The sequence below is a fragment of the Canis aureus genome, chromosome 16 (assembly GCF_053574225.1).
Source record: "Canis aureus isolate CA01 chromosome 16, VMU_Caureus_v.1.0, whole genome shotgun sequence".
Classification (NCBI taxonomy): domain Eukaryota; kingdom Metazoa; phylum Chordata; class Mammalia; order Carnivora; family Canidae; genus Canis; species Canis aureus.
This window is the reverse complement of record NC_135626.1, coordinates 6,075,665-6,103,081: the sequence shown is the minus strand read 5'-3', so window position 1 is coordinate 6,103,081 and position 27,417 is coordinate 6,075,665. Positions and strand designations below refer to the sequence as shown.

Below are 27,417 nucleotides of genomic sequence, written 5' to 3'. Positions count from 1 at the left end.
ATGGAGCCGGTTTCTACCTCTGCCTGTGTCTCTGCCTCTCTCTGTCTCTCATGAATAAATAAATATAATCCTTTAAAAAAAAAAAAGGAAATTACTGAAGGGTACGTTCTGAATTTGTGGAGGGAAACAACAAAACGAGATCCTACAGGCATCGTGAATGCTAAGAAATAACGATGAGGGCCAAGTCAATAGGAACACCTTTGTATATAAGTAGAAGAGATGGGGTCCTGAAACATATCAGCGATCAGAAAGGATTCTTGGCAGAAAAGGTTCTGGAACTTCTATGAAAAAGCAGTTTGGGGAAAAAAAAAAAACAAAAACGGTACTTTGTGGTCCAACACATCTCAGGTTGGATTTATTTCAAACTTCATCCAAGTGGCAGCCCCAGACCCAACATACTTCCCAGCATCTTTGGGTTCCCATGGCACAGTCCTAGTAAGGACATGTAAACAACTGGAGGGAACCAATCATCAATTCAAGCTTCCGTAATGCTTTCTGGTATCTAACCCAATCTCAATGTGTTGATTATACCTACCGAAGATACTGGGAGTTTCTGTGTTAACACTGGGAGACAGAAGTAAAACCCACAACGAGGCTAAAGCACTCACAGAAGAGATCCGCCCATGGTTGAGATGCCCCTCCCAGCCAGCTAAAAACTTGAAAGCCACGGGACAGCCAACATGGGTGGATCCTCTTAGAAACAAGGGTGTATGTTCTACTTGAAAGGAGAAAACAACAGGGGGAAATAAATGCTCACACAATTCACTTCCATCACTGAAGGCTGCAAAAGCAGCCTGTCAATGGGAAGGAAGTGAAAGGCATTCCAAGGCAGGGGGGGGAGGAAGAGGCAAGCAGCAGCAACTCAATACTCCACCTACTCGGATGTGGGACCCAATGTGGGTGGCGGTGACTATGGGGCGCCACGCCGTCCGGTACGGTGTGAAAGTCTAAACCAGCAACAGACAGGTTATCCATGAAATAGAAGCAATCTTCACCTTTCACCCTCCGCCCCCACATTAACCTACCTGCCAAACACAGTTACTGAGTTATGGGGCCAGATCAAGCACCAGGATCACCACGGGAGCATGACAGTAAAGGTTAAATGAAAGTCCCGTGCTAAAATTAAAAAGACCACCAAAGGCTGACCAAAAACCTCACCCTCGAGTCCATTGTCAGTCTCCCACAAAGTTCATTTTCACACCCTCAGGTAAAGGACTAGGGCAAGGCCCACTCCAGTCCTGAGACAACCCTCTCATTTCTGGTGCATCTGATCTCGTAAACACAGCAGATTAGAGAGTCCAGTTTCCCAAGTGTAGTGCTGTTGGAGAGCATGAGGGAGCAAGCAGGCAGGTGCACTTGGGAAACGCACTGAAAGCTAACAGGGTGGAGATGAAATCCTGGCTCTGACTCAGGTGGATTTCTCAATAGGGGCATGAGCAAACAGCAGGAGCTTTCAGAGAAGCAGCTGGCAAAGAAAATAAGGAAAGCCAACAGGAATGAAGTATAGCTTGGAAAAAATAAAGTAATTGTAGACAAAGGCATGGACTGGAATTCCAATTGGCATCTACTAGCTGTGGAATTTGGATAAGTTACTCAAACTCCTCTGAGCTTCAGTTTTTTCCCTTCCATCCCGATTAGGGGTACCTAGCAAGCTTCCAGTGAAGATCAGACACTGCCTTATATCAAAGTGGCAAAGGGTTTGTACATAAATAGCTATTCAACAAACAGTGGCCAACAGTACTTTTAAAAGTTGCTTTAATAAGATCTTCAGGAGGGATCCCTGGGTGGCGCAGCGGTTTGGCACCTGCCTTTGGCCCAGGGCGCGATCCTGGAGACCCGGGATCGAATCCCACATTGGGCTTCCGGTGCATGGAGCCTGCTTCTCCCTCTGCCTGTGTCTCTGCCTCTCTCTCTTTCTCTCTCTGTGACTATCATAAATAAAAATCAAAAAAAAAAAAAAAAAGATCTTCAGGAGGAGGGTCGTTACTAACAGTTGAATGAAGTAAGTATTGGGTCTCCACCTCTTCAGGTTAATCACTAAAGTCAAATACATCATCTATTTCTCATGTTCCCCACCTGTAGCCTGGTTATACTACGATGGAGAAGCACCAGGCACTCTGGGAAAACAACTTCTATCTAACAAATACTAAGGCATGCTGCTTTCATTTAAGACTATATATAAAATAGGGAGAAATGAGCAGAGAGATATTTACATTTAATCAAAGAGACACATTACATATTTAATTGCAGAAACACGTTACATTACCCAAATGGGTTGACTATAATTAAATAGCTGGTTATGTGGCATTTGAAATTTACTCTTCTCTCCTACTCACAATCATTACTAGTAATAGTTAATTATTAATAATAAGCTTAGGGCTGATTGCAAGTCTTCAATATGAGACTGTGGAGTATCTTAGTACAAAAGAGAGACAAGTATTTATTGTTGAAAAACACCAGACCAGATCCTACAGGAATGAAAACCTCACAAGGATGTCAGGGAACAGCAGGGGATGGTAGGGACATTTCTAGCTAGGGCTTATGAATCTAGTTCATCTAACTCTCCACAATTGCCTTGACTGGTAAGGGACTGAAAAGGCCAGTCCCTCAAGGAAACGTGACCTTGGATGACAAAGAACAAGATATGTAGATAGGTATAAGGTAAATAAAAAATAGGTAAGAGCATCCGGTTGTGAGAAACTAAGTGTGCATACTTCATCCTGAAGAGGTTTGCTTTCCCTTGATACTTTGGTACTGGAAATGTTATCAGTGAACTGGCACCAAACAAGCCCAATCAAAGACTGTGAGGACAAGGACACCTGGGTGCTCAGTGGTTGGACATCTGCCTTCGGCTCAGGGCATGGTCCCGGATTCTGGGGATCAAGTCCCGCATTGGGCTCCCTGTGAGGAGCCTGCTTCTTGCTCTGCCTATATCTCTGCCTCTCTCTGTGTGTGTCTCTCATGAATAAATAAATCTTTTTTTTTTTTTTTGAATAAATAAATCTTAAAAAAAATACTGAGGACGCCTGTTTCAAAGTTGGCTTTATCAATCACTACAGCTGTGCCATAAGTCACTGCTCACAGCTGGACTTTTTTTTTTTTTTTAAGATTTTATTTATTCGTGAGAGACAGAGAGAGAGAGAGGCAGAGACATAAGCAGACTCCATGCAGGGAGCCCGATACAGGACTTGATCCCGGGACTCCAGGATCACGCACTGGGCTGAAGGTAGACGCTCAACCGCTGAGCCACCCAGGCGTCCCTTACACCTGGACCCTTAACTGGCATGGGAACTGGACCTCAGCAAACCACCTCCTAGGGCAAGCCACTGAGATCCAGACCTTGAATTTTCAACAGAGAATTTTATGGTATCTGTGATTAATCCTACTGATCTTTCTGTCCTGATCCCCGAACTCAGCAATTTCACTAATATGCTCTCCCCTCTACTATTTATGTAATCTTTAAAGTATAATCAAATTCTAATTTGTTCTACAAAAAGAGTATTCACTTCCCCACTGAGTAGACACATACTAGCTTACATTCATATTGAATCATCATATTACAAAGGCAAGATGTGGGTAACCCCTTTAGGAGACTTCACAAATTCTTTTAAAAAGCTAAAAAAGTGGAGTGCCTCGATGGCTCAGCTGGTTAAGCATCTGACTAGTAATTTCATCTCAGGTCATGATCTCATGGTTTGTGGGATCGAGCCCTGTATCACCCTCCATGCTCGGCAGACAGCCTACTTGAGGTTCTCTCCCCACCCCCCTCTAAAATAAGTAAAAATCTAAAAAAAAAAAAGAGGCTAGAAAAGTCTTTTTTTAGAAACCCTAACTGGCATTTAATCCACATTGGTTGGCCACCAACCAGATGGCCACCCATACCAGATGGCCTCCCATACCAGGTATTACTCCTACTCACCCTTATGGTTTCAGACGCAAAATGCCCTTCTGAGATCATCAGGTTTCCAGTTTCATCCAGTTTAACAATGGCTCCTGAGTTGGCCTGCACTTCAGCTTCGAAGGCCTGATGCTTCTGAAGCTTGCCCTGTTGGTGGACCATGAAGTGAGCCACAGCTGCAACCACACAGAATTCACCATTCAGATCCCCCAGGTCCCTTTATTCTCCCCTCTTGAATTCGCTCCCTCTAATTAGGGAGTTTCAGCATCCCTCCCATCCCCCCAACCTGCTTAATTATTTAATTACTCTGACCTCATCTATACCAGCTTTTTTTTTAAGATTTTATTTATTTATTCATGAGAGACACAGAGAGAGAGAGAGGCAGAGACACAGGTAGAGGGAGAAGCACATGCAGGGAGCCTGATGTGGGACTCGATCCCGGGACTCCAGGATCAGGCCCTGGGCTGAAGGTGGCGCTAAACCGCTGAGCCACCTGGGCTGCCCTATAACAACTTTCTGGAAGTGCAGCCACAGAGGACCAACAATTTTGCATTGTCTTACTTTACTGTCTGTCAAGAAATTAGCCTTTATGTGGACATCCAATCCTCTCTAGAAATACAGAGTCACAGCAACAATTTTCTTAGCATGTACAATTTGGGTAAAAATCTATCCACATCCACTCATTGTATGACACTTTGTTCTCTTCCTGGACTCTGGTATAGTAAGAACCATGTGCTCCACCTGCAAAAAAAAAGTGTTTCACTAAAATCAGTAAGATGGGATGCCTGGGTGGCTCAGCGGTTGAGCACCGCCTTCAGCCCAGGGCCTGATCCTGGAGACCCGGGATCGAGTCCCACGTCGGGCTCCCTGCATGGAGCCTGCTTCTCCCTCTGTCTGTGTCTCTGCCTCTCTCTCCCTGTGTCTCTCATGAATAAATAAATAAAATCTTAAAAAAAAAAAAAAATCAATAAGAAAAGCTTTGTCCTTTAAAAAAAAACAAAACAGCTTTACTGAGGCATAATTTATACCACAAAATTAACTTCAGTTACAATTCAACGATTTTTATAGACTTGCTGACTTACCAGTGAGTTGCTTAAAGAGACACCTAAATATAAATTCCCACCAGCAACACTGTTAGCATGCCTTTCTCGAAAACACCTACTCCAAGAGCTCAGCCCAGACCTTCACTGAATCATGCTGAAGGACCATGAATGGTTGCAAGCCAGTGGTTTGAAAACCATCAGCTTGAAGCATCCAAAAAAGATAAATACCTGCAAGATTTTACATACACCCTTAGTATGTATAAAACACACACCAAGGGCTTTTCAGAATAGTGAGTTAGTCCTGCTACTTACGTCTGATCTACGTTCTTCTTACTCAAGACATAATTAAATGACTGTAATTTGGGGACAAAAACATTTGAACTTGTTCTGGTAGAAATCTCAGGGAGATGAGACACACCTGCAAGTTGGTTGGGTCTTTATAATTCTCATCTGACGCGATCTGAAGTTTCTCCTGAATCCATTTCTCCAGCTCCTCAGCATCTCTCTGGAAAAACTGGAATCGATAGGAATCTTCAAGCTTCTGGCGCCTAAGGGTTGAGAGCTCCTTGAAGCGGTGGTATCTGTCTAGGACCTGCTGCCGCCTCTCCTGGATGTCCTCTGCTGTTTCCAGCACTTTGACCCCACTTGGGTCCATTTTCTGAAAAGACAGAAGGCCCTAAAATAAGCACCATAAGACCAAAGTGGATTTCATGGAATCAGCCTCTATGAAGGAAAGAATTACCAGATAGCCCTGGCAGACAAATCAAAGGAGAAGGTAGTCCATTCTGAGGCTAGAACAATGAGCCTAGATTCTATTCCTCTGTGAAAAATAGCCATCCACTCGCTGCAACACCTGCCTACATGGGTCCCTCAGAGGATGCCTAACCAACACCGCAGCCAAATTCAGCAGAAAAATACAACCAGGAGAACTAGAGTTTACAATTCTACAAGGGCTTTGAGGAGTCAAAGGAAATGCCAAATTGGTACTCAAATGACTGAAAAATCCATTCAAAAGTCCTTTCACCTGGTCTCTGCATTCCATTGCATGAAAATTAGAATTTCCTCTTACTTACATTAGTTTTTTTTTTTAATCTTTCTAGATCTCAAGCCCATTATTCAATGAAAAAAGGCAAATGATTACAAAATAACAGAGTCCTTAACGTGAATAACCAATAGAATTTACCTAGTCAGAGCCCCTGATTTCTCAGTTACTGGGAAATGTCAATCCTACAAGTATTCCTCAGGCTACTAGAGTGCCTGCGCAAAGAACAGGCTGTGTTTCCCGTGAATGTGCACCAAAGAACATTCACAGTGCAACTTAAAAAGTGTGGTGAGGGGATCCCTGGGTGGCGCAGCGGTTTGGCGCATGCCTTTGGCCCGGGGCATGATCCTGGAGACCCGGGATCGAATCCCACATCGGGCTCCCTGCATGGAGCCTGCTTCTCCCTCTGCCTGTGTCTCTGCCTCTCTCTCTCTGTGTGACTATCATGAATAAATAAATAAAATCTTAAAAAAAAAAAAAAAAAAAAGTGTGGTGAGGGCAGCCCGGGTGGCTCAGCGGTTTAGCGCCGCCTTCAGCCCAGGGTGTGATCCTGGAGACCCGGGATCGAGTCCCACACCAGGCTCCCTGCAGGGAGCCTGCTTCTCCCTCTGTGTCTTTGCCTCTCTTTCTCTCTCTCTCATGAATACATAAAATCTTTAAAAAAAAAAATAAAGACTCCAAGCTATTTACCCAGGCGTCTTTTGTATAGAATGCTCCGCCCTTCTTCTGCCTAGATAACTATTTATATCTCAATACCCAGCTGAAAGGAGTAAGCTGTACCATCCTGCCTCCTCCCCAAGCCATACTCAATGCTCCTTCCTTCCCTCCTCAGATATAATCACACTTTTCTGCAGATTTACAAAGCACTTGTATATACTTCCCACAGTATAATTAGACTGAGCAACCTAATCTTTGTATCTCCGATTTCTGGCATACACGGACCATTAAGAAATGTGTAAAAAAAAAAAAAAGGTGTATTGATCAGTGACCGAGTATAAGCTGAGTGCTGTAGCTGCTATGCAGAAGATCTGAATTCATTTGTAAAAGGGGTGGACAGAGCTCCATTATCCACCCAAGGTATATTTTACATATTGTCAATTTGGAATTCCACCCAGGTAAAAGCCAGATTCGTGACAAGAACTGCAAATGGAGAATGAAGCTCTACAACTAGGTGTCAACCTACTGAACAAATGGGAATTACTAATTAATCCTGGACTGAACACATGGCAGTGCATTTTGAGAAATGAGTTGGCCTTTTCACTCCAATAAGGTAGGCCCTTGGTGAAACAGAGCTCAAGAAGACAGTTCTCTTATCAATAGATAACTGTGTCTGAAAAAAAGTATTTTCTATCCTTAAAACCAAAAACTGAGGGTAACCTTAAAAAATTAAATGTCTGGGGACACCTGGGTGGCTCAGCCAATTAAGCATCTGAAGCTTGGTTTTGGCTCAGGTCATGATCTCAGGGTCATATTGACTCCCGGTCGGGCCCTGAGCTCAGCATGGAGTCTACTTGAGATTCTCTCTCTCTCTCTCTCTCTCTCTCTCTCTCTCTCTCTCTCTCTCCACAACCCCATCCTCCCCCCTGTCCCTCTCAAATAAATAAATCTTTTTTGGGTTGTTTTAGATTTTTAAAGATTAATTTTTTTTAAGATTACTTTTTTTAAAAACGTAAGCAACTATTCACAATGTAGTGGAGTTTCTGTAATAATACTTCATTACAACAGGGCAGTTCCGGTTCACATTGCTACCTAAGAATCTCGGCCTCTTTGGGTGAAGGCTGATTTCTGGCAGGAATTTTGACAAGAATCACTACCACCGCCAGCCATATCTACTAGAATGTAAACGTGACTTCACTCACTAGCCTGCATTGTCTGCTCCAGCCTTATCTCCTATCAAACTTCAACTTCAACCCCAACCCTGGCAGCAACTATTTCCCAGCTCAGAAAGTCCCCTTTGGCAAGAATATTCTCTTCCGCTCCCAGCTCCACCACTGAATACCATATAAACCCCTCCAAGTCTAAAGCAACTGCCTTGTCCTCTCTGCAGTTCTAACTCAGAAGTCTTCACTCCCTCCACGCTCCTCTTTAGAACACTGTCACATTCTGCCAGGTTTTCTCCCTGCCATTAAAAAATTCTTTTGTGGGCAGCCCGGGTGGGCTCAGCGGTTTAGCGCCGCCTTCAGCCCAGGGTGTGATCCTGGAGACCCAGGATCGAGTCCCACGTCAGGCTCCCTGCATGGAGCCTGCTCCTCCCTCTGCTTGTGTCTCTGCCTCTCTCTCTCTCTCCTCTCTGTGCTTTTCATGAATGAATAAAATCTTTTTAAAAAAAATTCTTTTGTAAATTTAGAGTTCCTAAGGGCCTATATAAAGAAGACCTTATCTTCCTCTTCCTCTCTGACCACAGAACTCAGTACAGTTAGAGTCAATTATATTCTGAAGTTGGAAACAGAGAAACTGCTGTCAGTTCGTTATTAAGTAGGCAGGAGACACAAGGCCATCTAATAACCACGTCACAGAGCCTACCTGGGGCAAGCTGGGATTCTCTGGTTCTTAAACTAGTGTGCCAGAACCAAAGATTCTGGACATGATAGCAGCTAGCATATTTTTTTTTTTTTAAGATTTTATTTATTTATTCATGAGAGACACAGGGAGAGGGAGAAGCAGGCTCCATGCAGGGAGCCCGACATGGGACTCCATCCCAGGTCTCCAGGATCAGGCCCCAGGTTAAAGGCGGCTCTAAACCACTGAGCCACCCGGGCTGCCCTGGCATATTCTTTATTAAAGGCTGTTTGCTTAATCATTATCTCTTATCTTTTCCATCACCACTTTGAAGGGAAGAAAGGGGAAGATGGATATATTATTCAAAAATTAAAAATTGGGCACCTGGCTGGCTCAGCCAGTGGAGCATATCACTCTCAGCGTCATGAATTTGAGTCCCACACTAGCTGTAGAGATTAAAGAACACTTAAAAAAAAAAAGTTTAAAAAAAAAAAAAAAGTTTTTTAGTTGATAAATAAAAATTGATTTTGTTTTTGTAAGACTAAGTCTTCAGTTAGTGAACAATCAGGGTTAAGAAATTACATACTTCCTTTGTTCTTATCCCTTGGGAAACCATTTAAGATGGAAAAACACCAGGAAATTGTGTCTAATTTGCTCCCTGACAAAATTTTCTTGCAAAGAAATTTGCCAAAGAAGATGCAGTTACATAGGAAACCACCACAGAGCACAGGAGTTTCTTCTACAGGATGCCTAAGTCCTTATATTAAATGCTTAGAGTGTCTGCCTCTTCATACACAGGATTCATTGCATTTCTAAAATCCTTTAGCTGCCACGGAGATTTCTAAGAAATCACATTGGGGAGCAGGCCCTTTATGACGGAGCCAAGAATCCCCAACATAATGTGGCAAGGGCACCGCCTCGGCAAGTCCCCCTGCTCGGGTCCTGCTTGTGGATTTGACCCTACCAATCCAGGGAGACAGTCCAGCGAGGCCCTGCTGAAATTAACCAACCTAAAAGGCCCTCTTTGTCACCCCAGTGAAGTAGAACAAGTCAATTCTATACCAAGTGCTTTGGTCAGGCAATAATGGACTTTTCTTTCCTGCAGATCAGCTGACGTCAGTAGGTGGGAGCTCTGCCAAGCCGCCACTGGCTGTCCCTGGGGAGCTGGGCATCTGAAAGTCATCAAAGCTCTCCCACTACTGTGGGCATTCAGGATCCTCATTAGCATGGTTACAGGAGGCTAAGATGATGAGTTAATAAGAGTTCCCCACCCCTAAACCTGAGAGGGAGCTGGCTCTAAGTTTATCTATAGAGGCTCCAGTTTCTTTGCTCCTAAGTGGGTCATCTCCATTGATTATGTTAAAAATAGGAAAACTGTCCACAGGACCAAGAACTACTGCCAGTGAAAGATGTGACAGCCTCTCACCCTAAAGTATGTGAGGCAGTTAGTGGAATTTCTTGGACTCTGCCTGTGTGCGCAACATTTCCCCTGCCCGGGCTGAGGCTGTAGGCTCCAAGAACTCCACCTCTGCCCTGAAATATGCAGCTGACTGATAGGGCAGACTCCACAGAGAATGTTCCAGGCTGTTCCTAGCCTTAATGGGATTAATGCCTTTTGAGAGCTAGAAAGGAAGACTTTGGGAAATGTACCATTAAAAATCAATCTCCAACCATGCTAGCCTATCTATTATTTCACTAACTGCCTAAAAACTCACAAAGGAACCAACTTCCTAGGACTGTTTATTTCCAAGTAGCCCATCAACTCTGATTTTGCCAATCAGGTCTCTGTGCAGAATAAAGGAGGGGAAATGAACAGCTAAATATATTCTCTGTATGTTTAAGGACAGCTTCCCATTGAAGATAACAAAGAAAAAGGTCGTATTTTTGCAAATATTTTTCAAGAAGACTAAAGATGCAGGCTATTTATAAATGCTGCAATGCAGCAGCCAAAATGTTAGCCACATCATTCAGCAAGTAACATGAATTGATCTCAGGGGATAAAACAGGAATTACAACTATGTCCTCTATTGTAATAAATAAAAAGAACTTGTCAGCGTTCTTACAATACTGCCAGATCTCTGGGAAGAAAGAGGGGAGGGGGCCTAAAAATATGAATCTTGGATAGAAAGTTCTAGTTTAATCCAAAGACATATCTGAGGGCAGCCCTGGTGGCTCAGTGGTTTAGTGCTGCCTGCAGCCCAGGGTGTGATCCTGGAGACCCGCATTCGGGCTCCTTGCATGGAGCCTGCTTCTCCCTCTGCCTGTGTCTCTGCTTCTCTCTCTCCTGTGTATTCTCATGAATAAGTAAATAAAATCTTAAAAAAAAAAAAAGACACATCTGATAATGACTCCTCATACATGACACAAATTCACACATATTATCAACTGAAAATGGATTCCTACAGAAAAGCCTAGACACTGATTAATAACCATCTTCTTGCAAATGCCAAGAGACAGCTGTCTGAGGCAGTTCTTGGTATTTAGGGAATTTTTAAATGCCTTGGCCTCACCTACAGAAGCTATCTGCCCTGCTGTGCAAGAGGATCTGTCTCTGACGGGCGGGAGAGGCAGGAGGTAAGGACTCTGCTGTTAGGCAACAGAAAACACTGCAGATAGAAACCGTTCTCAGACCAAAGGTCAGATGCTTCCAACACTGTGAACCTGGCACCTGCAGTGAGTTGTTTAGGGGCCCCTCGTGCAGATCTTGGGAGAGTGGAGGAATTCAACACAATTTCCCTGTGGAACCCCACAAGAGAACCCATTTGTAGTGAGGATGAAAGGAGTCACTGAGACAAAGCACTGGTTCTGCCACGGAATGTGCTGGATGCAAGAGGCATCTGGAAAACTACACAATGAACTCCAATTTCATCAGATACACTCTTTTGTGAGAAAAGGGATTTGGGGTGGGGGGACTAAGGGGATGAACAGATCATTTGGCTCTATGGAAAAATTCATACACATCGCTCAAAGCAAAAAATCAGAAAAAACATTCGTCAGACTTACTCTGGTTGCTTAGAGCTCAAAGGTGCAGAACTGCCAACGCAGGTTTTTTCCCTGGCTCAGAAAGCCAACCTATTACTAAATTTGACATGTGCAAAGCAGGAGAACTACATGTACAGATGTGGAAGGGCTTCTCTGGAGAACAAACCACCAAAGAATGGTTTAGCACCCATTAACATTTTATTTTTTAATTTTTTTAATTTTTATTTTTTTAATTTATGATAGTCACACAGAGAGAGAGAGAGAGAGAGGCAGAGACACAGGCAGAGGGAGAAGCAGGCTCCATGCACCGGGAGCCTGATGTGGGATTCGATCCCGGGTCTCCAGGATTGCACCCTGGGCCAAAGGCAGGCGCCAAACCGCTGTGCCACCCAGGGATCCCCCATTAACATTTTATACCAACTGATTCTTAGATCAAGCAAATGAACTCCAAACCAGCTTAGCTGCAGATTTTAGTGGCAGACTTGACGGTAAGTAGAGAGGTAAATAATACATAAGAGTTTTAACCATGAATAAAAACAAGTATTTTTGCTTATGTGGATCTGCATGTCAGCCTTCAGACTGATTAATTCATTTCAACTCATAAGCACGTTTCTGCAGAGGTGAGCAGGGACTTAGCTTTCAGAAAGCAAAGGATTCATACTGCATTGCATCAAAATCCAGAAATGCAGAGCAATGTTGAGAAAACTTACTTCTGAATGCTTCCCAAATACTATGTTGCTGCTACTTACCTCTTAACCTGTAAAATTCAGATGAGAGGTATTTAAGTTCAAAATATTGTTACTGACATTCAAAACAGGAAAAGGTTATAACATGGCCCATTTTTATAAACCTCAACAATTCACCACTCTGATTTATAAAAGGGCTTGCCTTGGATTTATCACCCATAATCGCTAGAAATTTGCAAAGTTTATATTTCTCCTTACAGGATATCAAGACATTAATTTTAAGCATTTTTCTTTTTGAAAAAGTTCCAGTTTGGCAAACATTCAAAAACTGTTCAAATAAAACATACATAGTGAGCTTTTGTTTCATCAAAGAAAATGCAAGCTCCATTTCATTACAAGGATTGTGGCAGAAGAAAATCAATCAATGGAAATAGGAAACAAACCCAAGTTTATGGTATTTGTCAAATTTAAAAATACTATTTTTATGACACATTTTCAGATTATTTTTTCCAAATAGCTAAGATAATCTGTTTAGTCCCTTGGTTCCTAAGAACCAAGAAACCATCAATAAAAAAAGCCAGCAAACACTACATGCAAACACCAGTAGGTAAGAAGAAATTAATACATTCATGCCTGAAAGAGAGGAAGTAAAAAACAGGAGGCTTTGGAAATTTTAGAATAAATTTACTAAGACTTCTGTTCATGTAACACCAAAAAGCAATAGAAAAAAAAAAACCCAACCCTAGCCAATTGGCTTAAAAGAAAAAGTCATGCAGGCAGGGTTTTTCCCCCCTCTCTTTGGATCATTCCACCTCTCTGCCAGAAATGTGTCTTCACTGCAAGCCAGGCAAAACCAAAAGGCAACCCCTTTTCCTGCATGCTGGTCAAATACCTGGACTCTGCGTTTACGAAACGATGACAACATGATGGAAGAATGTGGAGTCTAAAGAGGGAGGGGGAAGAGCAAAATAACAAGCTTCTAAGGGCAAACTGAACAAAATAATTTCAAAATGAAGAAAACAGACCATTAGGGATATGTGAATACAAGTAAAAACCAAATTCCCGGTGTTCTTCTGGAAACTTCCTTGTTCTGTAGAGCTTCTGAATCCCACCAGGGATTTAAAACATGGAAAGAGAACCAAAGTTCTCTGGTCCCTCAGCAGTTCCTATTCATCTAGATGAGCTGCCTTGGCCAGGTTATACCCTCTTTGGATATCAGTTTCCCCACTTTTCAAATAAAGAACACTGAATATGCTTTCTAACACTAAACATGCCTTCCCCAGATCCACAGTCCAATAAATTGAGACTCCCAGGACTAGTGGATTCCTAAATCCCCTTCCATTCAGTAATAAAATAGCATGATCCCATGGGGCAGCCCGGGGGGGGGGGGGGGGGGGCTCAGCGGTTTGGCGCCGCCTTCAGCCTAGGGTGTGGTCCTGGAGTCCCGGGATCCGGCCCAGGGATCGGGTCCCATGTTGGGCTACCTGCGTGGAGCTTGCTTCTCCCTCTGCCTATGTCTCTCTGCCTCTCTCTCTCTCTCTCTCTCTCATGAATGAATAAAATCTTTAAAAGAAAATAGCATGCTCCCATGACATCATAAGAAACAATAAAGAACTCAAGCCATAAAGATCTGACTTCAGCCTCATTTACTGGTACACTTCCTGTTTAAAACTCATACAAGAAGGATATGCAAAAAAGGTGGAAGGAAGGGAGGTAACAAGCAAAGCTGCTCTGGGGGCTGGACTGGTCCGTGGCCCCAAGTGGTGGGCTCTGTGCTCCTGCCTGCATTCCCTCGTCCTCGGGCATTCCCAGAGTCAGCACTTGCCATTAGGGCGGTGCATTCTTCTACCTACTCTGACCACAGCTGCAGCAGCCCAGACCGCATAGCGAGCGGAGTCCTTGCATAGCCCACGGAGGATTGATTACGAGGCCGGCCTCATGCCCACTATCCTTTGTGCGAGTTCAGCAATGACAGGACCGTGAACTGCTCCTGCCCTATGCTGCTCAGGATCTGTAGTCGGCCCCTCCCTTTGGGATGAACGCAGGTAAGGAAAAAAAATAGAGCAAATTCTAACCCAGGGAACCAAAAGATCTATATTTAAAAACCAGCTCTTGCCACCTTAAACCTGTTCATCAGATTATTTGACAAGCCTGTGACATATCCGATTTCTCCATTGCTAGATCGCTGTAAAACCCACTGCCAAGACCAAAAGCATCGGAGGATGTTACTCAGCTGATGGATGATTATTCTAAGAACTGCTTCACACCTGTCCAGCATCAGGCAAATCCTCCTTGCGAGGCTCCTCTCTCCGCAGAGGTCCCTAGATAACAGCTAACACACTTTGAGGTTCCCTTTGGAGTAATTACTGGCCCAGATACTAAAAAAGGCTCATTGTTAATCTCCTGCAGAGGCCTTACTGCAACACTTTTTACCCCCCTCTGCCACATTTTTAAACTTTGACTTCAATTTGACCTTTGAAAAACCTAAGACATTAGCTGCAATAAAAGGGAAAATAGACTAGTTTAGGAGGTGGAACCTTGGCTCAACAGCTTCATACAGCTGAGTGTTCCCACTGCTGTTCTTAAGATTTTCTGTTTCCTGGCTGCAAGACACCCCCACCCTTCCATCTTTGATACATTCTTTTTTTACTTAGGTCCAATTGCTATGACTCCGCAATTTCGCCACACATTATTAAAATACTTCAGATGGTCTCGCTTCTATGCTTCCCTAACAGCCATGATGGTTAAGTTTTTCTAAAATACCATGATGAAGACAGAACAAAGGGCCTACGTATTTTAGAATCTGTTATATAAAGGAGATTCGACAAGGTGTTGTGTCAATTCAATCGTCTCAATCCAGTTTTCTGGGCTACTGAGGCCTTTAACTTAAAATGTGTGCAACCCTTAACCTCAACAAGCCCCTTAAATTTAAAATATTTGGTCCCGATCCATCAAAGAGACTCTTAACGGCAATTTTCTGTAGGAAGCATCTTTACCGAATTCGCAGGGCTAGCTTTCAAACAAAAGGCTGCTCTATCATCCAACAGCGGCGTGGCTGTAGAATTTTTGACAAATAATATGATGTCCTCGAATCGAAAAGCCCCCGGTCTCGGTGGGGCTGGGGCTGGGGCGGGGGCGGGGGTGGGGTTGGGGGGGACAACTCGTAAGCTATCAAGTTACTGATTCGAGTCTCCTACAAAGCAAGCGCCGCATCTGTTATTTACAAGCAAATCACAACTGAGTAGGAAAGAAATGTTTATTACGAGGAAGGAAAAGGACAAGGCCAGTATCGGATCCCTCTGCGTCTAGGCAGAAGAGCAAGAATCGCCACACGGGATGAAATTAAGGTCAAAGAGCCCTCTCCTCTCTGCGCTCGGCTCTTCCTCCCTCGAGGGCTGGGCCGGCACTGCCGGGGGACGGGGACGAGGAGCTGCAGAAGCCGCTGCCCCCCGAGGCGAGGCGCCGGGGCGCCGAGGGAGCGCCCTGCAGGGAGGGGGTGGGTACGATCCGGTCGGGGGCCCCCGCCCACCTGCCGCAGCCCGACGGGGCAGGGCGGGGCCGCAGCCGGGCTCGGGGGTGCGGAGCAGGACGCACCCCGCGGCCTCGTCAATGACATTCCAGCGGCCGGGCCGGGCCGGGCGGCTCCCCCACCGCCCACGCTCCACGGCTGGGTGCGCGCCCGCGAGAGGAGCGGCGAGGCCGGCCGGGCTCACCTGTCCGCGCGCCGGCCCCGCCCCGCCCCGCCCCGCCCGCGGGCTGCGCGGCTCCCCGCCCAGGGGTCGACGGCCCTCGGGCCCCGCTCCCTCCCCGAGCTCCCCTGCTCCCCCTTCTCACCGGCTCCCGCGGGGTGAGGGCAGTGGCTGCTCCGGGCTGGGGGCTGCTGAGCACCGACGCGCCTCCGCGGCCTCTCGCCTCGCCGTTCGCTCCGCAGCGGGTAGTGGCGGCGACGCGCGCGCCTCGCTTCCTTTATAGGCGGTCGGGCGCGAGCGCGGGGGCAGAGCCGGGGCGCGGCGCGAGGGGCGGGGGCGAGCGCCGGCCGAGCTGAGGGGGCGGAGCTCCCGCCGCCTCGCTTCCCGATCGCGCGACGGAGAGGACCGAGCGCTCCCGGAAGGAGCCGAAGCGCGGCTGCGGGGGAAGAGCCGAGTCCGGGGAGCGCGGCGGGAGGATGGGAAAAAAGGGCGCGCGCCGGGGGTTGGGGGGCGGTGGCGCAGTAGAGCCGCTGCCTCCGCGCGGGTGGGCCGAGCTGCGGCAGCCGCCCGGCCCTCCCCGCACCTCGGATCCTCCAATCCCGCCCCTCCCCGCCCTGCGGAGAATCTTGTGCACCCCACCCCGCCCCTCCGCCCCTGGGAGCCCTTCCAGGACTGCAGCGAAGGGCGGGGCTGGGCGGACGCCGCAGTCTGGCTGGGGATGCTGCGCACCCAGAGCGGTAAAACGCCCGGTCCTAAAGGGTGAGGTCACCCCCAGGCTTTTCATCCTCCTGCCCTCTTTCCCTAAGAGATGGCTGGGGCCGGGACCCAAGTCAGCCTATTCTGCTGGGGGCTGGGGTCTAGAAACCCAGGATGACTTGGGGGTCCAGGATTGAGGTGGTAGTAGCAAAAGGCCAAATCCAATCCCCTCAAAATAAAGACTAATTCGGAGTTGAAATCTATCATTTGGGATTTGGAGAGTTCATTATTTCTTATATTCTTACAGTAAAAGCTTTCTGACAGGGTTGCCGGTGAAATAGGATGCGTTAGTCGTATTTTATAAACAAGACATTAAAGTTCTTCAGGCCGCAATTAATTGAGCTTTCCTTGTGTACCACGCGCTGTGCTAAGCATTTCATGTGTAACCCTTTTTTTTTTTTTTTAATCTGTGCAATAATTTTACGAGGTAGGTATTATTTCTCCATTTTACAAATGAGCACTCTAACATGGAAGCTGGGTCTCTTGCCCTAGGTTAGGCAGCTAGCAAAAAGAAAAGCTAGGATCTGGATCCAGTCAGAACCTTATCTTAAACAGTATGCTCTGCTGCCTTCCCCTAGGAAGGGAGACACTGCAATGGTGGACTCTGGGATGCTGGGGAAAGAAAAAAAAAAAGAACTTCTGGAGTTTCTGTACCTTACAGTCTTAGCAGTTTCAGGGCCTGGCTCTAAACTCTGCAGTGTAGCCCAAAGCCCTCTGTCGGGAAGCCCTTTCCCCACCCCCGCTCCTGCGACAGCTGGGCCGCAGCCATTGGGAGTAACACCCAGATCATTCCTGTGCAGTCAGGCAGACCAGGAACTCTGCAGCTCTGAAGGCCTCGGCCTCCTGGTTACCAAGCAGCCCTGGTACAGTGCACCAGAACTTGGGCCAAGGCCCAGCCCTGGCTTCCTGGTCCTCTGCAGTTTGGCTTCTTCCCCTGTGCCTGGGATCCGCAATCTGGTTCCTAAGCTGCCCTGGCTGTAGCTCTGATAAGAAAAATTCTCTTATTCCCTCAACCCATCAGAGTGCAGAGAACAGAAGAGGAGTGGCCACACCCCAGCTTTGCAGAATCTAGAGGAAAAACGAAGGCATTTCCTACAATCTTCTGTAACTGGGTAACTCCTCCCTGGGATGTGCGTTTCTGGAACAGTTGATGATATCGACAGCCTCTTCTGCACCAGGGAGCAGCAAAATGTTTAATCATATATTCAGCTCTGGATACAAAATGGCTTACACAATTATAGGTCTCCAAAATTTCTAAGATCTGCTCTAGCAGGGAATGGGTCTCAAGGGTCTGGGCAGGGACTGTAAAAAGGGAAGATTTTTCTTTTAAATCACTACTACAGCCTCCTGGTGAAATGGGGTTTTTTTTTTGCTTTTACCAGATGCAAAACAGATTTGGAGCTTTGGTATTGGTACAGAAACTAAAATCTTATTCGTTGATCCTTTGTCTGATCTGAGACATGGCCAAAACCCATTATCTCTCGCCCTCTATGCTTCCTTCCCACTCACTCACCCACCCCATTCTGCACTTGGCACTGGAAATGAGAGGTTGAAAAAGCCCTTCTTCGTGTGTTCTGTTGTGTGCCTACCTCACCTCCCACCAATTTCACTGTATGCCTAACGCTCTGCTAGGTGTAGGGAGCGATGACGAAGCAGATAATGGCCCTCTTTGTTTTGGGAGAGAAACTCAGTCAGGAAAAAAAAAAAAAAAAAAGCACAGGACAGTGTTGCAATGAACGCCCAGTTCCCCATGTCTTCCTGAACAGCAGGGGGTGGGACTGAATTCCAAGGTTTTTTCTATTCTCTGGTTCTCTGAAGGTTTGATATGCACCCTAAACTTAGGCATACTTTTTCAAGTTCAAGAGGTCAACTGATGGAAATGCACCAAACTGTAATGATGTTTTCACTTGTTCCAGCCATGGAAAATTACTTGCCAGCTCTCCCTGGAGAATCTCCCTCTCCTTCTCCCCTTCTCCCTTTCTCCCTCTTGCTCCACGTGCACAGCAGTTAACAAGCACCAAGCTCTTCCACTGTTTTTCTCCCCATAAAGGACTTGATTGAGAAGTTACTCTGGCAAGGGGACTGTACTTCTTCCCAGATGACCTTTTGCAGTGTCAGAGCTGGCAAGGAACACAGTAACTGGATGAACCCCAAGGACGTTATGCTAAGTGAAATAAACTAGACACAAAAGCACAAATATTGCACCATTCCACTTACCTGACATCTCCAGAAGAGTTGAATTTATAGAGACAAAGTAGAGCAGGGCTTGGCAGGGGGGCTGGGGTGAGAGGAGGATGGGCAGTGAGAATTTAATGGGGACAGGGTTTCAGCTTTGCAAGAGGAAAAAGTTCTGGACAATGGATGGTGGTGATGGCTGTACAACGTGAATGTACTTAATGCCGTAGAACCGGATACTTAAAAATGACTGAAATGGTAACATTTGAGTGATGTATATTTTATCACAATTAATAAACAAAGCATGGGTACCTGGCTGGCTCAGTTGGTGGAGCAGGCATCATGAGTTTGAGCTACTCGTTGAGTGTAGAGATTACTTGAAAATAATTAAATAAATAGGGAACCTGGTTGAGCATCTGCCTTTGGCTCAGGTCATGTCTGGGATGGAGTACTGCATTGGGCTCCCTGCAGGGAGCCTGCTTCTCCCTCTGCCTAGGTCTCTGCCTCTCTCTCTGTGTCTCTCATGAATAAATAAATAAAATCTTAATAAATAATAAAGAAACATTTCCTCCCATAAAAAAAAAAAAAAAAGAATGCTGAGGCACCTGGGTGACTCAGTCGGTTAAGCAGCCAACTTTTGATTTCTCTTTAGTTCATGATCTCTCACTGTGTCAGGCTCCTGTGCTGGTCTCAGAGCCTGCTTGGAATTCTCTCTCCCTCTGCCTCTTCTTCATTACTCTCTCTTAAAAAAATAAAATAAAATAAAATAAAGGAATGCTAATAAGTGTAAAAAAAAACCTCAACAACTAGCCACCAAGTGAAAAATGGTTATGATTCATAAGTTCAACAGACCATATCAGGGATATAGTTCACAATGATGGACTTGAGAAGTATTGGGGATGTTACCGAGTAACAGCAGGTTACAGAACAACTTAAACAAAGACTCGGGTACCAAGTCTATCTCCTTTAATAACTATGTTTGTGGGGATCCCTGGGTGGCTCAGTGGTTTGGCACTTGCTTTCGGGTCAGGGAGTGATCTGGGGTCCCAGAATCAAGTCCCACATTGGCCTCCCTGCATGGAGCCTGCTTCTCCCTCTGTGTTTCTGCCTCTCTCTCTCTCTCTGTCTCTCTCTCTCTTTGTGTGGGTCTTTCATGAATAAATTTTTTTTTTTTTAAAAAGAGCTATGTTTGTGTAAGAGTGTATATAATTGAAGAAATGTTCATACTGGGTTTAGAATAAAGGGATTTTTTGGACATTTTACTCTCATTTTTAAAAAAATCTCTGGGGATCCCTGGGTGGCGCAGCGGTTTAGCACCTGCCTTTGGCCCAGGGCACGATCCTGGAGACCCGGGATCGAATCCCACGTTGGGCTCCTGGTGCATGGAGCCTGCTTCTCCCTCTGCCTATGTCTCTGCCTCTCTCTCTCTCCCTCTCTCTCTCGTGACTATCATAAATAAATAAAAATTAAAAAAAATCTCTGAATAGCTTTAAGTATCTGGATCAAATACTATTTCCTTTTTTTAAAATATTTTATTTATTATTTTTTATTTATTTATTTCACACCCCAACTCTTTCTTAGGATCCTGCAGAAAAAACTCTCAGGGAAAGGCTGACCTACATGAAATGGATCTATCTTCCAAGCTCCCATAACTTTTAGCTCAAACCATGGAGCACTCCCAGTATGTAAATTACACTCTCCATGAATTAAAATTCTATCTACTTACCTATTTCACTTTAAGTAGGAAGCATTCTGCAAAACCCATTTAGTCAACTTTCCCTCTTTATAGCTGATGGCTTCAAGGTAACAGGCAGAAGGAGAAGCAGGCTCCATGCAGGGAGCCGGGCGTGGACTCAATCCCGGGTCTCCAGGATCATGCCCTGGACCGAAGGTGGTGCTAAACCACTGAGCCACCCAGGCTGCCCTGTTAACTAGAATTTAAATAAAAGTTCAAAAACAAAACAAAAAAAAGAATAAGAATATTCATTTTTATGACCACAGTACAATGATAAAAGTCAGGAAGTTAATCTTGAGGAATACTATTACCTTTTTTTAAAGATTTTATTTATTTATTTGACAGAGAGAGAAAGAGAGAGAGCACAAGCAGGGGGAGCGACAGGCAGAGAGAGAGGGAGAAGCAGGCTCCCCGTACAGCAGAGCCTGATGCAGGGCTCCATCCCAAGACCCTGGGATCATGCATGACCTGAGCCAAAGGCAGAAGCTTAACCAACTGAGCTACCCAGGCACCCCTATTATCTAACTGACAAACCTTATTCAAGTTTTAGCGGTTGTCAGGATGCCTGGGTAGGTGGGGCTTGAACTCACAACCCTGAGACCAAGTCACATGCTCTACTGACTGAGCCAGTAGGGTGCCCCTAAATTTCTCTCTCTTTTAAAGATTTTATTTGAGAGAGAGTGACTGGGATGCCTGAGTGGCTCAGTAGTTGAGTGTCTGCCTTCTGCTCAGGGCGTGGTCCCTTGCATGGAGCCTGGTTCTTCTCCCACAGCCTATGTCTCTGCCTCTATCTCTGCCTCTCTCTGTGTCTCTCATGAATAAATAAATAAAATCTTTTAAAAAAAAAAGTGAGCAAGAGAAAGTACACAAGCAGGGGGAGGGGCAGAGAGAGAGAGGGAGAAGCAGACTTCCCCACTGAGCAGGGAGCCCAACACAACAGGACAAAACATGACAGGACATGACTCGGGCAAAATCCCAGGACCCCAAGATCATGACCAGAGCCGAAGACAGATGCTTAACTCACTGAGCCACCCAGGCACCCCCTAAATTTTCTTTATAATGGATATTATTGTAAATTCAACACTATTCTTATCTGCTTTCTAGAGGAACACAGGAAGTCTAGTGTCAGGAATTCATTTGGTGGTACAGCACAAGGGGAAGTGAGAGGCCAGGCCTGATAAGGAACCTGTATGGAGCTCTGTGGCTCGTCTGTCCTGGCAATGATAGAAGACATCCAAACTTAGTTAGGTCATTGCTTTCATCACAGGAAGCTTGAGGAGTAGGGGAAGGAATGCTCCAAAAACAACTGCATTCTTCTACCCAAGGGATATGTAGGGTTTCTCTCCTGCTGGAATTTTCAACTCATCATCAAACTTGCTTTCATTGCTTTCAAATGATGTAGGACAATGATATAACAAAAATATGTGCACTCAGCCTGAGAAATGAGGTCAAGCTTGAAAGGAAGCAAGCAGGCAAGTGAGTACTTGAATTTAAAAACTGGATGCAGGGATCCCTGGGTGGCTCAGTGGTTTGGCGCCTGCGTTTGGCCCAGGGTGCGATCCTGGAGTCCCGGGATCGAGTCCCGCGTCGGGCTCCCGGCGTGGAGCCTGCTTCTCCCTCTGCCTGTGTCTCTGCCTCTCTCTCTATGTCTATCATGAATAAATAAATATTAAAAAAAATATAAAAAACTGGATGCAAAACAAAACTGGATGCAGACCTTAGTATTACACTTTAAGGAATCTGATGCTGCTAGCCATCAGGGGTGCATCTATCTATCAGCCAGCAATCATTAACTCTCAAGGCAACACTATCAGCGAGTATCAAAAACCTGGTTTCCCCAGTGCTCTCCTTTCTTGGTTTACCATTGGAGAACCTATTAGTAATTCTAGGCATCGAGTGACATGTGCAAGACTGTGAAACATGTCCAGGGAAAGAACACTGAAATATCAGGAGAGCTGTTTTTTTATGGAGTGGTTCAAAGTCGAACAGATCTCAGGGATCAGTTTGTCCAGTGATTTTTCGCATTTCATTTTTGGAAGGACTTTCTTTTTTTTTAAAAGATTTATTTTTATTTATTTATTTATGATAGACATAGAGAGAGAGAGAGGCAGAGACACAGGCAGAGGGAGAAGCAGGCTCCATGCCAGGAGTCTGATGCGGGACTCGATCCCGGGATTCCAGGATCGCGCCCTGGGCCAAAGGCAGGCGCAAAACCGCTGAGCCACCCAGGGATCCCCTTGGAGGGACTTCCTCATAAGTAATCTAACATAGAACCACTATCTAAACGGCAGATAAGGCAAAAAACGCTTTGGGATCCCAGGGTTCCCTTAGTGCCCCAAATAAAGCTCTGCAAATGTAAGCTACAAACTCCAGTAGGCCCTGTGCACCTCAGGTGATCACAGATTTTCATAGTTCCATTCCAGCAGATGGCAGCAGTATCATGAGGGAAGGGATGCCTTTTTTTTTTTTTTTTTTTTTTTAAGATTTATTTATTTATGATAAACAGAGAGAGAGAGACACACACACACACACAGGAGGAGGGAGAAGCAGGCTCCATGCCGGGAGCCTGACGCGGGACTCGATCCCGGGACTCCAGGATCACGCCCTGAGCCAAAGGCAGGTGTTAAACCGCTGAGCCACCCAGGGATCCCCAGAAGGGATGCCTTTTGAAAATCTGCACAAAGCCTCCATCTGTCAACCCTGACTATGGGGCTGGGCACCAAACACTCAGCATCCTAAAGTCAGGACTTCCCAACCTGTTCCTGGTCATAATACGTAGAAAATGATGGCATGTGCAAAGCACAGGCAAGAGAGGAAGTGCAAATGGCAACTGGTCTTGAAGGCTATGGCCTCTGCAGGTCCTTAGGCTAAAGGGATCTATGCTGACACATCTGCTGGGAAGCTCTGACCTAAGGCATTGCTACAAAGCACCTGAGGCTCAGAGGAGGTGAATGAGCTACCCAAGGCCACAAAACCTAAGTGTGAATTGCACAAGTCTACTGACACCTTCCCCAGAGTTCATTCTGTTGCATCCATATGAAAAGACTTCAGTCCTTTTTCATTGCTGCTAGATAAAACAAGGTCAGTTATTGGTACATAATTCCAGAAAAGGAATGACAGAAAAACAAGTTTTCCCAAGGCGAAGGTCAAGAAGACAAAATAGGGAGAAACACATACTATTCTAGAGCTAGGTTTGTACACAATTGTAACCCCAGTGATGTACACAGCTCACAATATAGGAAATTGGTTACATCAGCCAACTAGATACCAGCAATGAGTTTTTAAAAATCAAGCTTTATTATTTGTTTTTTTTTTTTTTTTTGCACCAGAGTCAACAATTCATAGAATGTGTCACTTCAAAACACCCGATAGTACCGGGGAATACCCTTGCCCTCCCCGCCCAAAACACAACCCCACAGACGACATGTAGTACAGAGTAGATCCATGGCTGTTGTCTATGGTACAAAAGACAATGAGCCTTTCCAAAAACAAATCTCAATTCTTAACTGAACAGCCAAGCTCTGAATTTCTATAGTGGCTTTAGTGAGGCCAATCTATCATCACTCTTTACTCAGGTCATGTCAACAATTTTAAAGCAGTTCCCAATTCCTCCCAAACACCTTTAACCCCTGAATCATTGCATATAGATTCTTGGCTCATGTGTAATGTTGCAAGCCCGTTACAGCCCATCTTCATTCAAATTAAAGAATAAACAACCCCCCCCCCGCCCCACACCTGTCCTGGTTCATGCATCCCTAGTCATCCAGGGACCAAATCCCAAATTAATAGGACCAACAGTGCTTCCTGTTCAACGTAACATGTATTAACAGTCCCAGTCGCTAAACTATCTCTGATGCAATTTGGGACTTAATCCATGTCTATATCAGGCATTTCCTCTGAATTTATCATTACTTCACAAGCTGAGAAAGGCAAAACCACCATAACCCAGACTTACGTGTAAGGATTTGAGCCTCAACTATTAACACTTGTACTCTGAACAGGGGGCAGCATGGGCTGAGGGAGAGGATGGAGTACAAGTGGTGGGCTCACTTCAGCTCAGAGGGAAATGGTTAAGGTACTATGTACTTTCTGAAAGACACTAGACACAAAGGAAATGAATGATGAGACCAAGCACTAAATCACTCTTCTCACCACATTTGCAGAAATGAGAAGAGCCGATGCCATTTACTCTGCCATGCAGACCCCCTTAAGGAGTATCTGGCCTTCAAAGAGACCCCCTGGATTCTGGGACTCCCGAAAAGTGTCCTCTCCTAGTTGCAAGGTACAAACATATAAAAGCATATACTGGTGCATTTCTAAATCTGACTTCTCCCAAACACAGCTGTTTTCAGTTGCTTTATTTCTGTCCCTCTGAAACAGCACGGTGATGGTGGGCCATGGAGTGCCATCAGGAACGCCAAAAGGAGGAAGTCAGAAAGCCCTTGGGGACAGGAATCTCCTGGCGCTGCAAACATTTCTAGTCAGGGAAAGATGGAGAAAACAAGAATGATTTTCTGGTAACGCTCCTTCCAGCATTTGACATTTTTTTTTTTTTTTTTTTATGATAGTCACAGAGAGAGAGAAAGAGAGAGGCAGAGAAAAAGGCAGAGGGAGAAGCAGGCTCCATGCACCGGGAGCCCGACGTGGGATTCGATCCCGGGTCTCCAGGATCGCGCCCTGGGCCAAAGGCAGGCACCAAACCACTGCGCCACCCAGGGATCCCCAGCATTTAACATTTGAATTTTTTTTTTTAATTTTTATTTATTTATGACAGTCACAGAGAGAGAGAGAGAAGCAGAGACACAGGCAGAGGGAGAAGCAGGCTCCATGCACCGGGAGCCCGACGTGGGACTCGATCCCGGGTCTCCAGGATCGCGCCCCGGGCCAAAGGCAGGTGCCAAACCGCTGCGCCACCCAGGGATCCCTACATTTGGAAGAAGCTTTGAGGGACAGCAAGCTGAAGTCATAGGAACCGTGGCTACCATTGGGAAGAGTGGGACCAACCGCAACACAGGACACTTCTGCCTGCATGTGAACCGCAGTGGTGGACAGAGGCAATGCTGCCTGTGATGTGGGTCCCCTGCCCCATCTCCCACAGCCCGGTCCCATCCTTCACGGCTGCCTTCTGCCCACTTGGGCTCCTGGAAAGTGGAAGTTAGTGGGCTGTCCCAGCAGACCCAGCAGACTTCTAGGCTACTGGTCAACCTCACCTCCCTATAGAGGTTTCTAGCACTGGGAAATAGGGAAGGAGTCTGGCTGTAAGTGGAGTCTGTTCTCACGGAAAAATGGGAGCAAATGTCCCAGTTCCCCTGAGTGGAGACCTAAGAAAGCAGCTCCACCAGCAAGCAAGACATGTATTAGTGACACCAGAGTCATTAAGTATACTTTATTCACCCCTAGGACAGCTTCCCCTCCGGCAGCATAGACGGCGGTGTGCATGAGGATGAAATGCCACCCCTGACAGCAAAGGGAAATCACAGGCAAAAAAAGTAGGGTTGAAAAAAGTCAAGATAGGGGCACCTGGCTGGCTCAGTTGCAAGAGCAGGTGACTCTTGATCTCAGGGATGGGAGTTTGAGCCCCACATCAGGTAGAGATGACTTATATAAATCAAATTACAAACTCAAGAGGAAGAGATGCAATCTGAGCCCAGAAGTCCACGACTTGTCAGACACAGGCACCCTCGAGGTCAACCACAACTCAGCACTTGCTGGTCTAAGGACATATTACCTCTAAGAACTGCTTGAGGCGTATGAAGGAACCCATTTGTCCTGAGCTTGTGATGGCTTCAATCCTGCAGGGAGAGGAAGAAGACACACAAATCACAACTGTGATTCCTACCTCCCTCCTGGAGAGGAGTTCGGGACGCTGCTGATCCAGAGGAAGGATTAGGTGGAATGACTCGAAGAGATGACTTCTGGGCTCAGGATGCTGTCATTCGTCCAAATGATCTCAGCTGCCTACTCAAACCAGGAGATAAAGGAGAACAGAGGACATTCCTTTCCAAGGTCTTTGCAGGCAGGCAGGATGGGTGCTGCTAAAACCTCTCCCTCGGCTGAAATGCCAGTGTGTTGAAAGGAATGAGAAGGGCACCTAAAGGCAAACACCATGGGTCAAGCCAACTGGTTTGTTTGTAAATCAGTTTCTCCAACTGATTTATTTTATTTTATTTTATTTTTTTTCCAACTGATTTATTAAGGGAGTTTTAACTCCTTGGTTAATTCATGATTGCGTGTGGTCACCATTCCAGATCAGCTGAGGGAGTTTGGAAAATAGTTAAATGTCAGGTATCTGAATCCAGGATCTTCCTAATTTAGCTTTTTCATTTAGCTAATAGTATTTAAGATACTCTCACTACAATTCTAAAATCAAAGAGAAGGATGAGAGATGTCACACTTGATATAGGTGCATTTAGCTGAGTCAAACCCAGCATGTAACTGCACCCAAGGGCATCTGACACTGTATGTTTCACCCACTGAATCCCATGCTGTCTATTCAATAAGCCACATACCTGGGGAAGTAGTCTTCTTTGATGAGAAGGATCATCTTCCAGAACTGTACCTGGTACTGCTTCATGAGGGCATTCCCACACACCTACAGGGAAGGACAGGCATGGTCAGAGCAGAGGATGCACATTTATACACATGCCAGAGATCTGTAAAGCACATCGGCTCTTTGCTTTTCACTCCTACCAAGAATTTCAGCCACAATACCACTTAGCACCTTACCTAAGCAAGGGAATAAATGGAAAGATCCAACTTTTTTCTGAAGCATTTCTCTGTATATGACAATATCTCCATTAAATCAACCACCAAGAAACCAAGTATTTTAGCAAACTAGAAAATATGAATCAAACTTTATTATTATTCTTTGATTCTACTGAATGGAAACTTTTCTAAAGTAATGGTGTTCCT

General features: G+C 45.6%; 2 protein-coding genes and 1 long non-coding RNA gene across 16 annotated transcripts in view; 1 reads left to right on the top strand and 2 right to left on the bottom strand.

Annotated features, from left to right (window-relative positions):
- Positions 1-13,090, bottom strand: part of SPTAN1 (spectrin alpha, non-erythrocytic 1) — a 58,686-nt gene extending 45,596 nt beyond the window's left edge. For all 12 annotated transcript variants that reach the window (XM_077850913.1, XM_077850916.1, XM_077850919.1 and 9 more), the window contains exons 1-3: positions 13,043-13,090; positions 5,360-5,599; positions 3,920-4,045 (exon numbers count right to left, since the gene is read on the bottom strand). In XM_077850913.1, the coding sequence (XP_077707039.1) occupies positions 3,920-4,045; positions 5,360-5,599; positions 13,043-13,075 (399 nt within the window). In that variant the 5' untranslated portion in view covers positions 13,076-13,090. The remainder of the gene's footprint in view (positions 1-3,919; positions 4,046-5,359; positions 5,600-13,042) is intronic.
- Positions 13,091-13,795: 705 nt separating this feature from the next.
- On the top strand, positions 13,796-14,617 carry LOC144285620 (uncharacterized). The gene is made up of 2 exons (XR_013353874.1): positions 13,796-14,195; positions 14,332-14,617. It is a non-coding gene; the product is annotated as an uncharacterized LOC144285620 (long non-coding RNA).
- Positions 14,618-23,779: 9,162 nt separating this feature from the next.
- Positions 23,780-27,417, bottom strand: part of GLE1 (GLE1 RNA export mediator) — a 35,930-nt gene continuing 32,292 nt past the window's right edge. For 2 of the 3 annotated variants that reach the window (XM_077850911.1, XM_077850910.1), the window contains 3 exons: positions 27,015-27,097; positions 26,234-26,297; positions 23,780-24,982 (listed from right to left, as the gene is read on the bottom strand). In XM_077850911.1, coding sequence (XP_077707037.1) covers positions 24,914-24,982; positions 26,234-26,297; positions 27,015-27,097 — 216 coding nt within the window. In that variant the 3' untranslated portion in view covers positions 23,780-24,913. Of the gene's footprint in view, positions 24,983-26,233; positions 26,298-26,344; positions 26,597-27,014; positions 27,098-27,417 lie in introns of all 3 variants that reach the window. The other variant, XR_013353873.1, reaches the window with a different exon arrangement.